At 53.0% G+C, this 12536-nt stretch overlaps 1 protein-coding gene across 1 annotated transcript in view; it reads left to right on the top strand.

Annotated features, from left to right (window-relative positions):
- LOC124997549 (trinucleotide repeat-containing gene 6A protein-like) overlaps nt 1–12536 on the top strand; it is a 32557-nt gene that overhangs the window by 15761 nt on the left and 4260 nt on the right. The window contains exons 6-24 of the mRNA XM_047571327.1: nt 678–2657; nt 2746–2926; nt 3144–3598; nt 3672–3803; nt 3890–4036; nt 6278–6732; nt 6985–7062; nt 7368–7529; nt 7868–7984; nt 8270–8416; nt 8532–8600; nt 8971–9139; nt 9233–9370; nt 9518–9691; nt 10019–10159; nt 10242–10349; nt 11250–11477; nt 11643–11716; nt 12054–12193. Of these exons, the coding sequence (XP_047427283.1) occupies nt 678–2657; nt 2746–2926; nt 3144–3598; nt 3672–3803; nt 3890–4036; nt 6278–6732; nt 6985–7062; nt 7368–7529; nt 7868–7984; nt 8270–8416; nt 8532–8600; nt 8971–9139; nt 9233–9370; nt 9518–9691; nt 10019–10159; nt 10242–10349; nt 11250–11477; nt 11643–11716; nt 12054–12193 (5095 nt within the window). The remainder of the gene's footprint in view (nt 1–677; nt 2658–2745; nt 2927–3143; nt 3599–3671; nt 3804–3889; nt 4037–6277; nt 6733–6984; nt 7063–7367; nt 7530–7867; nt 7985–8269; nt 8417–8531; nt 8601–8970; nt 9140–9232; nt 9371–9517; nt 9692–10018; nt 10160–10241; nt 10350–11249; nt 11478–11642; nt 11717–12053; nt 12194–12536) is intronic.

Raw genomic sequence — 12536 nt, 5'->3', positions numbered from 1 at the left:
CACGGCACAGCAGATATATTATATATATATATATATATATATACATATACATATATAATAAATGTAACAAAGATCAATAAAAACCAAGTGAAAGGATTAAAATAATAGCATTTGGATGCTAATAAGTATATTTACAGATACTGGAGTATTTAGGATCTATTATTGATGACAGGTTGTGTTTTGAGCCAAATACTGATTTGCTTTCCCAGAAACTAGCTGGAAGCTTAATGTGGACACAACCCTGAAGACCCTGTTTCTATTCAGTCTCCTCCTCCTTAATCTGCTGGTATGAGTCTATCACTGTAAAGCTAAAATAAATAAAGGAGCTTTATCAGGAGCAGATGTTCAGAAGAGTTCAATCTGTCCTGGTTTCATCCCTTAAAGGACGAGTTTCAGAACCAACATGTATAAATTAACTCCGCCCCCTCCTGGTTTACTGGTTTTTATTGTTTTTAACCATCCCTGATAGACAGACCATGTCTTTACTGTGTGATTGTCTGTGATTGGTACGATCTGCTGCTTGTGTAGTTATTGTGTGTCAGTGTTTGTGGACTCTGGTCCCGGTCGTATCTGTCTAACCAGGGAAGAACTGGACTGTGGTTGAACTCGTAGCTTAGACCTGGATGGACTTTATGTTCCTGTCTAACCCCCCGTCCTTCGCCTCCTCGTCTCCCCAGGTCTGGAGCATCCGGGCCTGGACTCGCAGTATGAGCCTTCCCCCTGGTCCTCTGGCTCTCCCTGCAGCAGCGACGGAAACAGCAACTGGGGCAAAGTCTTAGTGGACAGCAGCGCCGACAAACCCGGCAACCCGTCTTCAACCAGCTCTTCCGTCTGGCCTCCCTCCTCCTCCTCGTTCTCGTGCTCCTCCTCTTCCTCCTCCTCCGGCTGCGGGTCAGGATCCGACCCCGAGCTGGCGTCAGAATGCATGGACGCGGATTCTAGCTCCTCCATCGGCTCAGAGAAAAACCTCGCGACAACAGCGATGATGATGTCAGCAAACGCTTCTTCCTCCGTGTCGTCCACGGCGTCTTCCCCGTCCTCCTCCTCCTCCTCCCTGGTGACGTCCGCCATGATGGTCGGCGTTTCCGTGAACGGAGACGGCAGCGGCCGCCCGGGGATCGGCGGAGGAATCGGAACCATCGGCGGCGCAAACAACGGGAATAATAACGTCACCGGGCCGTCACACTACTCCGTGGTTGGGTCCAGCACTATCGGCAGCAATAACATGAGCAACCACAACAACAAGGTTGTCGGTAACGGCGGCGTCTGGGGCGCCCAGGCGGGAAGCCCCCCCTGCATCAACGGAGGGGTCAACCCAAACACTTTAAACCCAAATGCCAACCACGGTGCCTGGCCTCAGAATCCAACCCCGAGCTCGGCGTCCCAGGGCCAGCGGCCTCCACAGGCTCAGGGGACGGGTTCCAAACTGGGTATGGCCCCCCAACAGGGCCCCCTGCTGGGCTGGGGTGGCATGGCAGCTCCGGACAACAGCAGTATGATGGAAGACACTGAGGTGAATAATGGTACATCAGGTGGGAAGGTGTTGGGAGGCAGCGGCAGTGGAAACGGAGGCCTGCAGCCTGGCAACCTTAACACTGAACCCAATGGACCAAATAACACTATCATGATGAATACTACTACTACTACTACTAACGCCACAATGACCTCTAGCCCACCAAACTCTACCGCCTCGCCCCAGCTCACTGGGGATCTTTCCTGGGGTTCCATTGGAGGAGGGAATGGGGGTACGCTGGCCAATGGAAACCTCTCATCAGCGCCCCAGCACCCCCAAGCAGAGCCGGGGGGTCCTGGGGCCTTCGGTACGCCTTGGGGCGCAGCTACCTACCCCGTAGACAAGGGCCCCCCAAACGCAGACACTGTGAACCCCCAAATCTCCTCTGCTGCTGCTGCTTACAAGAGTAATAATAACCACAATAACACTGGGGCCCCGCACTGGGACCAGGGGCCCAACAATAACCCAAACCAGCCCCAGAGCAACTCGCCCTGGGGCTCGAGTCAAGTCCCAGGCTCTGGAGGCCCGACGCCAGGAAATGGGAACCAAACTACAATGGGCTCTGCAGCGGGGATCCCCCGCCCCTGGGGGAGCAGCGCGTCCTCCTCCTCGTCCTCCTCGTCCTCCTCGTCTTCCTCCGCATCCATCAACAAGGTGTCGAACGGAGACTGGGGCTCGGCGGCTCCCGGCAGCAACCACCCCGAGGCTGGAAGTCATAAAGGAAGCGCCGCCAACAATGGCTGGAAGAGCCTGGAGGATGACGCCATGGGAGGAGTGGGAGGAGCTGGGGGAAGTCACGGCCTGGCGAGCGTCACCGGAGGCTGGGGTCGCTCCGGGGGCAGCGAAGGGAGCGGCGAGAGCTCCGGGGGCCGTTCCAGCTCCGACGGAAACCAGTCCAAAGGGGGGAACCGCAGGAAAGTGGTTCCTGCCTCAGTACTATCAGCTGTGACTCGCACCGACGTGGACCCCAGGGTTCTGTCCAACACTGGATGGGGACAGACGCCCATACGGCAGAACACGGCCTGGGACGTCAACTCTCCTGCTAACAAACAGCACCAGGGGCCCAGAGACGAACGGAAGCCCAGCGCCGGAGGCTCCGGCTGGGGCAGCGCGGCACCGGCAGCGCCCTCCCAGAACCACGGGGGTAGGAACATCTGGACAACTACCAGATTAATCCACAAACATTATTATTATTGTTCATAATAAATGATGTCCCTCTCATGTGCTTGCAGGCTGGGGGGGTGGGCCAAGCAGCTCGGGCCCAGAATCAGGAGGCTCCGGCTGGGGACAGACCTCTGGATGGGACAACAAGCCCAGCGGAGGAGGAGGAGCAGGAGGAGGTCAGAGTGGTTGGGACGATGGATCCAGCTACAAGGGCAACAACAGCAACACCTGGAGCAACAAAGACGACAGGTGGGTCATTAAAATCCAGGTGGAGGAGGGAAGGTGGTGTTTGTCATTCAGCTCCTTCCTGGTTATTTCTGGTTATTCTAGATTATTACAGGTGAGAGGACGTCATCATTTCAGTCGTTTTAATTCCATTTCACACAGCGTGTCCTGATGTTTATATTTCCCGTAGTGTCCATCGTCTCTCCTGAAGACAAGTAATCACGTCTTCCTCTTCTTTCAGGTCCAGTACCTGGACCAACGCACCCAAACCACAGCAGAGCTGGGGCTCCCACGGTGGAAACGGAGGCGAATCCTGGGGGGACGGGGGCCGAGCAGGAGCCAGCAACCACTGGGGGGAGTCCCAGAAGAACTCCGGCTCCGCGGGCTGGGACAGCGACAGCGACCGGTCCGGCTCTGGATGGAGCGAGCCGAGCAGAACCAACACCAGCAGCAGCAACACGTGGGTGGGGAGCGGAGGATCAAATACTCCAGACCAGAGCACTCCGAACCCCGGCTCCACCTGGGGGGACTCGGTCAACAAAGCCAACCCTCAGAGTCAGGGCTGGGGGGAGCCGATGAAGAACAACCACGGAGCCCAGAACTGGGGGGAGCCGGCTCCCAAACCCTCCAACGAGTGGGGGAAAGGGCCCGAATCCACCATGTCCAGAGGGAACCAGGGTCCCAGCAAACCCACAGGTAGAGACAGTTCTGGTCCTGTAATGTTTCAGGAGGACGACAACGTGGAGCTAAAGATGTTGGTTCTTTGCAGGCTGGTTGGGAGGCCCGATCCCCTCGGCCGGGCCGAAGGAGGAGGTGGCGACGGGTTGGGAGGAACCGTCTCCAGAGTCGATCCGTCGGAGGATGGAGATCGACGACGGGACCGCGGCCTGGGGAGACCCCGGTAAAACCCCCCGAAGACCTGATCCACCGCACCGGGTCTCAGCGCCCTCCTCAGCCTGATAAAATGTGAATGTTATGTCCTCTCAGGTAAATACAGCGGTGGAGCCGTCAACATGTGGAACCGGGCCGGACAGTCGGAGCAGGAGGCCCCGGGGGCCCAGCACCAGCCCCACCCGGCCCACGCCTCCATGCCGCCCATGCAGCACCTCAACCAGGACAAAAGCTGCACCTCTGGTGATTATCCACGACGCATTTATGTTCTGTTATTCAGAGTCAGAGGATTTATCTGTCGTTTAATCGTTTGCAGCTTTTCCACGTGCATCACACACACAGTCGGTCAGAGCTCAATAAGATCCATAAATAAACGGATCAAACCTGAAGTTTCATCTAAAATAAGCTTGAAACTAGTGATGCTCACAACATAGCAAGAAAATCTCAGCCGACAAAATGTGATCTGCTTGGTTTATTATTGATGTTGCTCTCAGTTCTTCTTCTCGGTGCCAGAGACTTTTAAACATAATTGCGTTGAAGCCAAGTTTCTCTGCACTGAACCAGCGCATAGAGAATCTGCAGCGCGGAGAAGTAAGAACCCGTCGAACGCTGAGGTGTTTATAACGTGTTGAGACGTGACGCAGGCTTTGAAGCGGCGCTGGCGTGCAGCTGCAGGTCGTGTCTCCGTCTGTAAACCGTAAGAATGCAGAAAGAGTCCTGAAAGGATTCAGTGTACACAGAGACATGGGGTGAAACCAAACACCAGCTCCCTACAGTGTCGTCTGAGCCCAGGGCTTTTTGTAGAGCCGGTTGACTCATCCCTCTGGAATGCTAAGAGCATCGATTTTTCTCTCGTTTCTTTTTTTCCCTCCTCCCTTTTCTCTCTCGCTGTGGAGACACAGGCTTTTGTTGGGGTTTTAGAAAAGAGTCGGGGAGCGAAGGAGGAGGAGGAGGAGGAGGTCTAGTGACTTGGGAATTGTTCCAACGTAAGACGGGAAAACTAAAACGAGTGCAGCGCTGTTCTGTAGAAGGGGCCTGAGGAGGAGGTTACTCAGGGTTTCTGCTCGGGTGTGGCAGCACTTTACAGAAAATAATTAGCAGGATTAAATTCACTTTAGTTGACGTGCACGACGAACCGATGCAACCAGTTGCATGAAAATGTGTTCCCCAGACCAGTCAGATGACGAGCGCTGGAGCCCGGGGGCCCCCCCTGTCCCCCCCATGATCGACCCTATTTTTACTTGGAGGCATCTCTGGCATCTCCCCAGACGCCTCCTCCACTGGGAGAAAGTTGCAGGTCCTGGTGGTCGGCGGTAACCGGAGCTGTTTGAACGCAGTGGAAAGGTTATCGCGGGCCGCTCGGTAAACAGCACTTACATAAGAAGCTGCAGCGTCATGGACGTCCTGTCACCGTCGTGTTAATGCCCCGTTCACCTCATGCAGCCGGGGGCAAATATCCTCACAGCTCCTCAGGAGAACGGGACAGAAAGTAGAACCACATCTGGAACACATAGGAGGAGGAGGAGGAGGAGGAGGAGGAGGAGGAGGAGGAGGACGGATACAGGCCTGATTTCCTCTGGAACCAGATAAATGGTTTATTTATAAAGGGAGAACATGTGCACAGAAAAATCCAGAAAGATGATTGAGTTTGATTCCAGCTCCTTCAGAGAGATTTAATCTGGCTGTCGTCTTTGGTTCCTCCATCTCCTCCTCACAACTCAGACTTGTTAAATCCAGGAGCTGGTAGAGGAAACCTGAACTAGTCTGTCCAGTCGTCCCTGAGGAGGAACCTACTGACTAGAGCTGTTAAAATTCACCCGTTAACTCAGATCAATCATCCTGATTCATGTGATTAATGAAGCGTCTGCAGCAGAACGACTGTGAACGTGTCTCAGTTTGTCCAAGTAGCGTTAGCGTTAGCACCAGCTGATCCGGTAGTGACAGGCAGCAGAACCAACCCATAAACATGGAAGACGCTAAACAGCACGTTGGTCCTCTCCATGGGACATTTGAGGACAAAGAAACCAAGAGGGACCAGTGGAGACACATAAAGTATCATCACACTCTGCAGGAAGGAGTTTTCTTTCCAGCTTCAAACAGCACATGAACCAAGCCAAGCATACGTTAGCCGGGGATTCTGCTAGCACTTGGGCTAACGCGGCTAACAGCTGGAGACAAACCAAGACAAACCAAGACAAAGACAAGCTGCCAATGCTGCTGCTAATATGTGTCCACTCCTGCAGCCACTGTTCACTGGGAGACACTGTTCTCAATAAGAAGCGTCAGCTCTCCTCTGGTTGGACAATGTCCACAAGTTAGTCTGTCTCCGTAGCAACAGGGACACATTCATGTGGACGCATGGTGGACAAAGAAAGACGTTCAGTGCAGATATATTCTCTTCTTCCTGGAGTCTGTTCATCATCCACAGTGAAACACATCAGTAGAGGTTAGATTCTGTATAACTCCTCCTTCTGTCTCCTGCAGGCTGGGTCGACGCCTTCCCTCAGAAGAAGGAGTCCTTGTCGTGGGGGGAGCCTCCTCCGACTCCTGCTGCCGCCGCCCCGCCCGTCACGGTGGACAACGGGACGTCTGCGTGGGGGAAGCCCATGGACACCAGCTCCGGCTGGGCCGAGCCTAACAGGGACGGCCGCGAGGCTGCGTCCGCATGGGGCGGCCAGCAGAGGCCGGGTAGGGGCAGGTCTCAGGAGCAGAAAGAGAACCCGCCTCACAGAACCGAACACAGTCGATACTCAGTGTCTAACCCCTTGACAGCTGCAGGTCCCAAGCCCATGGAGACATGGTGTGGGGAGGAGGTGTCCATGAGCAACAGCTGGGACCAGGAGGAGGAGGTGGAGATCGGCATGTGGAGCAACAGCCAGCAGGACAACCGCTCACATGACCAGAACACCTGGAACTACAAACACAAAGGCTCCAACAAGGTGAGTCCGGCTCCTCCTCCTTCTCCTCCTGTTCCTCCTCATCCTCATCCTCCTCTTCCTGCTCCTCATCCTCCTCCTCCTCCTCATCCTCCTCCTCCTGTTCCTCATCCTCCTCCTCATCCTCCTCCTCCTGTTCCTCCTCATCCTCCTCATCCTCATCCTCCTCCTTCCTCCTCCTCCGCCTCCTCCTCCTCCTCCTCCTCCTCCTCCTGCACAGATGCAGACGTACAGTGTGTGATTCATGTGTTTCAGATGAACAAACCAGTCAACAAACAGGATGAGCCCTGGATGAAACCCTTCATCAACCAGTTCAACAGCATGAACTTCACTGTGAGTTCACACTGTTTATTTATTTAAAATAAGATAAATCACATCATAGAGGCTCTGACTGCCCTCAGCTCCAGACTCCAGACCTTTGAGGCTTATTGTTGTTATAATTGTTGTTATTGTTGTTGGATGCACGCGACCAGGCTAAAGTTCAGACACTAGTTCTCATTTAATACATTGTAAAACCAGGCTGGTTACTTCTTTAATGACTGTAATGATGGGAGCAGAGAGGGGAGAGTATTATTATTATTATTATTATTATTATTATTATTATTATAATAATGATTATTATTCTTAAACCCGTGCAGAGAGACTCTCCTGACGAGCCCATGAAGTCTGGACCGGGGATGGTCCAGGATAAGAGGATGGACATGAGCAGCATGGGAGACTTTAACGGAGTCATGGGCAAGAACCCTGGACCCCGGCACCACAAGGAGTACGCCATGGACCGCAGTCCTTACTACGATAAGGTACCACAGCAGGAGCTCGCTGGCGCCGCACGGTGGCCGACACGATACACTGCACCCTCCACACTTAGTTCAGTTTATCAATTAGTTGAGTTTATTCAGTTTGAGCCTCAACGATTAGTTTAGTTTGGTTTGATCTTCCTTTCCTTCATCTCCTCCTCTCTTCTCTCATCTCATCCACCCTCTGCAACATCAACTCTTTTCTCCTCTACTCTTCTTCTTCTCTTCTCTTCTTCTCTATTTTTCTTCTTCTTCTCTGGACTGATGAACTTTTAAATCATGAATATATTCCTGAGAACGTTTGTTGTGATGAGGCTTTAACACCTTCTCCCCCCCCCCAGAATGTAAACCCCATGTTGGGTGGCAGCAGCGTAGCACAGGGCCGAGGCCCCCAGTCCCAGCCCCCACCTCAACCCTCTCTCCGTAACCAAGTGCCTCCACCCATCCTGCCCTCTCAGGTAACAACGCACTCCACCACATCTCTCACTTTTCTGTTTGAATCCTAAAATTCTCCCAATGAACGTATGACACACTGACATGTTAAAGAAACTTTTTCTCTACGTTATATTTTGACTTAATTCTGTGCGGAGAAAGAAAGAGGCAGCTCTTTAAATGAGTTGTTGTGAGGATGGAATCATTCATGGCTCCACTCTAAAGAGTCTGGATGTTGGATGTGATGATGATGATGATGATGATGATGATGCTCATGCGCCTCCTCCTCCTCCTCCTCCTCTCTGGTCCAGGTCCCTCCATCCCTGTTGAAGTACTCCGCGGCTAACGGGGGTCTGAACCCCCTGTTTGGACCCCAGCACGTGGCTGTGCTCAACCAACTCTCCCAACTCAACCAGCTCAACCAGCTGAGCCAGCTGACCCAGCTCAACCACTTACAGGTAGGAGCAGGAGGAGCAGGAGCAGGAGGAGGAGGAGCACGGGGAGGAGGAGGAGGAGTTTATCAGCTTGTCTTGACTTTATTTTGTGTTAATTTTTCATCTCGTGTGTTTGCAGCGTCTCCTGCAACAACAGCAGAAAGTTCAGAACCAGAGATCGATTCCTGTCGGACGTCAGACGGAGCAGGTGAGTTTGATCCCGACCCTGGAAACCAGACTCTCAGCTAGTCCACATTTAGACCTCATTTAGACCGAGTCTAGACCTCATTTAGACCGAGTCTAGACCACATTTAGACCGAGTCTAGACCACATTTAGACCGAGTCTAGACCTCATTTAGACTGAGTCTAGACCACCTCTACCGCTGGAGCTAGACTCCTACCACCACATCTCCTACTCCTACATTACATCTTCACTAGTCTCCTCCTCTAGTTGTTGATGTCTGGATCCTGTATCCTGATGGCTGGAGTCGGTTTCCATGGAAACGGCTCACATCCAATCCCAGCCACCGTTGTTAACTGATCTCCGTGTCCTCATCTTTTTTTTTTATTATTTTTAGACGCGTCCCATCGGTTCGTCTCCGTCGATGATGCAGCCGCCTCGACACCTGGACCCCTCCCTGCTGAAACAAGCCCCGCCCCTCAAACCCTACCTGGAGAACTACTTGTCCCACAATTCCCCAGAGATGCAGAAGGACGCCGTCGGGTCCTTCAGCAACTTCCCTTTAAGTAGGTTCTCTGCCCCCGTCCTCTGAGGACACGTATTAGATGCTGTTATTAGACGTCTCGTTGAACTTGTTTCTGTCCCCGTCCGTCCTCCAGGCTTGAACTCTAACCTGAATGTATCCCTGGACATGGGAGGAGGAGGTGGAGGAGGAGCTGGGAGCTACAAGGAGCCCCCCCAGTCCAGACTGAAGAAGCTTTGGGCTACGGACCCTCTGGAGCAGAACAGCAAACCTGGTACGATGGGGGGACAAGGAGGACAGAGGGGGGACAAGGAGGACAGGGGACAGGGGTGCAGATGGAAAGGAGTATTGGGGGGGTGGTAGGACGGGGGCGGGGGGCAGGAGGACAGTGGAGCTGATGATCCGACTCTTTGTCCCTCAGGTGCTACGATGTCGTCTGGGCTGCGTCTGGAGGACCCCCCCTTCTACGACTTCCTGTCTCCTGGCCCCTCCCCCCTGAGCCCTCCCGGCCAATCAATGGGCTCGGTGGGGGACGGCTGGCCAACCCGTGCCAACTCCCCCCCTCCCCATGGAAACACTGTCACCTGGCCCCCAGGTACGAGGACGCTAAATATAATATATATATATAAATATAATATAATATCATTTAATGCATTAATTAAAACCAGAATGATGATGGTATAAATCCAGGATAGTTCCCACAAGTTCATCCTGGTCGTTATTATTATTCTTTAATCGTTTTCTCTTGAAATATAAAGATTATTCCTCCAGACTCCTCCAGACTAGTCGTAGATGTTGAGTCTTTCTGATTTATTTAGCTTGGTGGGAGAAAGTTTTCTTATTGTCCACTAGTACAGTGGTTGTACAGGGTCACAGGCTTTTCCTGGGCAATAAATACTAATGAAGTGTGTTTATTCTGCAGAGTTCCGGCCCGGGGAGCCTTGGAAAGGTTACCCCAACATCGACCCTGAGACCGACCCCTTCGTGACCCCCGGCAGCGTCATCAACAACCTCTCCATCAACACCGTCCGCGACACAGACCACCTCAGGGACAGGAACAACGGTACTAGTTCAGCTCTGCGACGCCGCCGCCGCGTGGTTTTAGGCTTTAAACGTGTTGTCTAACGGCTGCTCTCCGTCCTCAGGGCCATCCTCATCACTGAACACCACGATGCCTTCTAACAGTGCCTGGTCATCCATTCGTGCCTCCAGCCACAGCGGTTCCCTCACCAGTACAGCACAAAGCACTTCAGGTCAGGACCGGTTCAAGACCACGTAGCATCAAGACTCTTCCCTCTAAACTTCAGTTTCTAACTAGTTTCTAGACCAAGTGAAACTAGACTGGTTCTAAAGAACTGAGTCTTTCTCCTGAATATTGTCATCATGTTTGGTTCATGGAGGAAAAGGCTAGCAGGAGGAGAGAGCTAGCAGGAGGAGAGAGCTAGCAGGAGGAGAGAGCTAGCAGGAGGAGAGAGCTAGCAGGAGGAGAGAGCTAGCAGGAGGAGAGAGCTAGCAGGAGGAGAGAGCTAGCAGGAGGAGAGAGCTAGCAGGAGGAGGGGAGCTAGCAGGAGGAGGGAGCTAGCAGGAGGAGGAGCTAGCAGGAGGAGGAGCTAGCAGGAGGAGGAGCTAGCAGGAGAGAGAGCTAGCAGGAGGAGAGAGCTAGCAGGAGGAGAGAGCTAGCAGGAGGAGGGAGCTAGCCAGCTACACATGATAGAAAGAAACAACATGACAGCCCCTTTCCTATTGGTGGAAACATGCATCCATCAGCCAATCAGGACATGATGTGTCAGTGGTTGCTAAGCAACAGTGAGGCTATATTCAGTCTATGGAGACAGGAGACAGTTTAGAGACATTCAGACATTATTACTGGTTGGACACCTGATAGTTGTGGACGTGGTCCTAAATAGTTTTAATGGAAATAGTTGTAAATAAGTAAATGTGTTAATCAGCTTTAGAAATGTCCAGGTTAGATTTACATTCTAAGTTCTAGAAATGGTTGGTTCAACATGTTTGTGGTTTTCTAACTGGTTCCTCCTGGATCTGATGGTTCTAGTCTGGTTTTAGCTCCAGTGGGTCCTAGCTGGACTCCTGGACCCCCTCTGTCCCGTGTCCTCTGTCCCGTGTCCTCTGACCCGTGTCCTCTGTCCCTGCAGCCAGACCCAGTGAGTCTAAGTGGTCTCCAGGTGGCGGTTCTGTGTCCAACTCCTCTCTAGCCCATGAGCTGTGGAAGGTGCCCCTGCCTCCGAAGGCGATGTCTGTGGCGGCCCCCTCCAGACCACCGCCCGGCCTCGCCCCCCAGAAGCCCAGCCCGGCCTCCTCCGGCTGGGACGGCTCGGCCCTGACTGGAGGCCTGGGGGTGGCACACACGACGTCACACACACTAGACACACACCACACAGACACACACTCACACACACTCACACACACACACACACACACACTCACACACACACACACACACACACACTCACACAGCCCTAACTCTGATGAACCGGTTCTTGTTGCACCTCCTTTGTTCTGACCCGTCTGGTTCTGGTTCTGGTTCTCAGGTTCCAGCTGGGGTGACAGCAGCAGCTCAGGGAGAACCCAGTGGCTTGTTCTGAAGAATCTCACACCTCAGGTGGGTCTGGTCCTGGTCCTGGTCTCAGTGTTGTGTTCTGTTCACGTCTCTGAATAAACCAGTGGATAAATTAGAAGTTTGAAGGAAAATGGTGAAGTCGTGCAGAAAAGCTCATAAAGGGTCCTGGTCCTGGTCCTGGTCCTGGTCCTGGTCCTGGTCCAGGTCCAGGTCCAGGTCCAGGTCCAGGTCCTGGTCCTGGTCCTGGTCCAGGTGTCTGGATGTTTTATGTGTTTCTCTCCATGATTTTCCCGTTTTCCTTCCGTTATTTTCCAGTTCTCCGTTAGCGTTAGCTCTGATGCAGTCTGGGATGTTTGTGTAACCGAGTTGTTTCCTGCAGATCGACGGCTCCACGCTGAGGACTCTGTGCATGCAGCACGGCCCTCTGATCACATTCCACCTCAACCTGCCGCACGGGAACGCTGTGGTGTGCTACAGCTCCAAGGACGAGGCCGCCAAGGCCCAGAAGAGCCTGCACATGTAAGAGCTGCCCCTGAACGCACCACACGGCCTCCAGGGTCCTGGATGGACCCGGTTTCCTTCACGTGTTAAACTACATGTTAATGAGCCAGTGTTGCTGGTTAGAGGCATGGACCCGTGTGGAGCTCATCCCCATAGAACAATGTCTGATGTGGCTAGCGTTAGCACCGTTAGCCCGTTAGCAACGTTAGCAGCGTTAGCGGCGTTAGCAACAATAACTGAGCTTCTGTGTGTGGTTGTTTCCTCCACATTAACCAGTTGTTACATCATTCTTGTTTTGTTGTTGACGCTGTTAAATGAGATGAAGTAGTTCTGGAGGCGTCGGTCGGATCTGAGAAGGTAA

Source organism: Mugil cephalus, chromosome 20 (genome assembly GCF_022458985.1).
Source record: "Mugil cephalus isolate CIBA_MC_2020 chromosome 20, CIBA_Mcephalus_1.1, whole genome shotgun sequence".
Classification (NCBI taxonomy): Eukaryota; Metazoa; Chordata; class Actinopteri; order Mugiliformes; family Mugilidae; genus Mugil; species Mugil cephalus.
The sequence above is the reverse complement of the archived record's forward strand: the minus strand, read 5'-3'. Positions and strand labels throughout refer to the sequence as shown.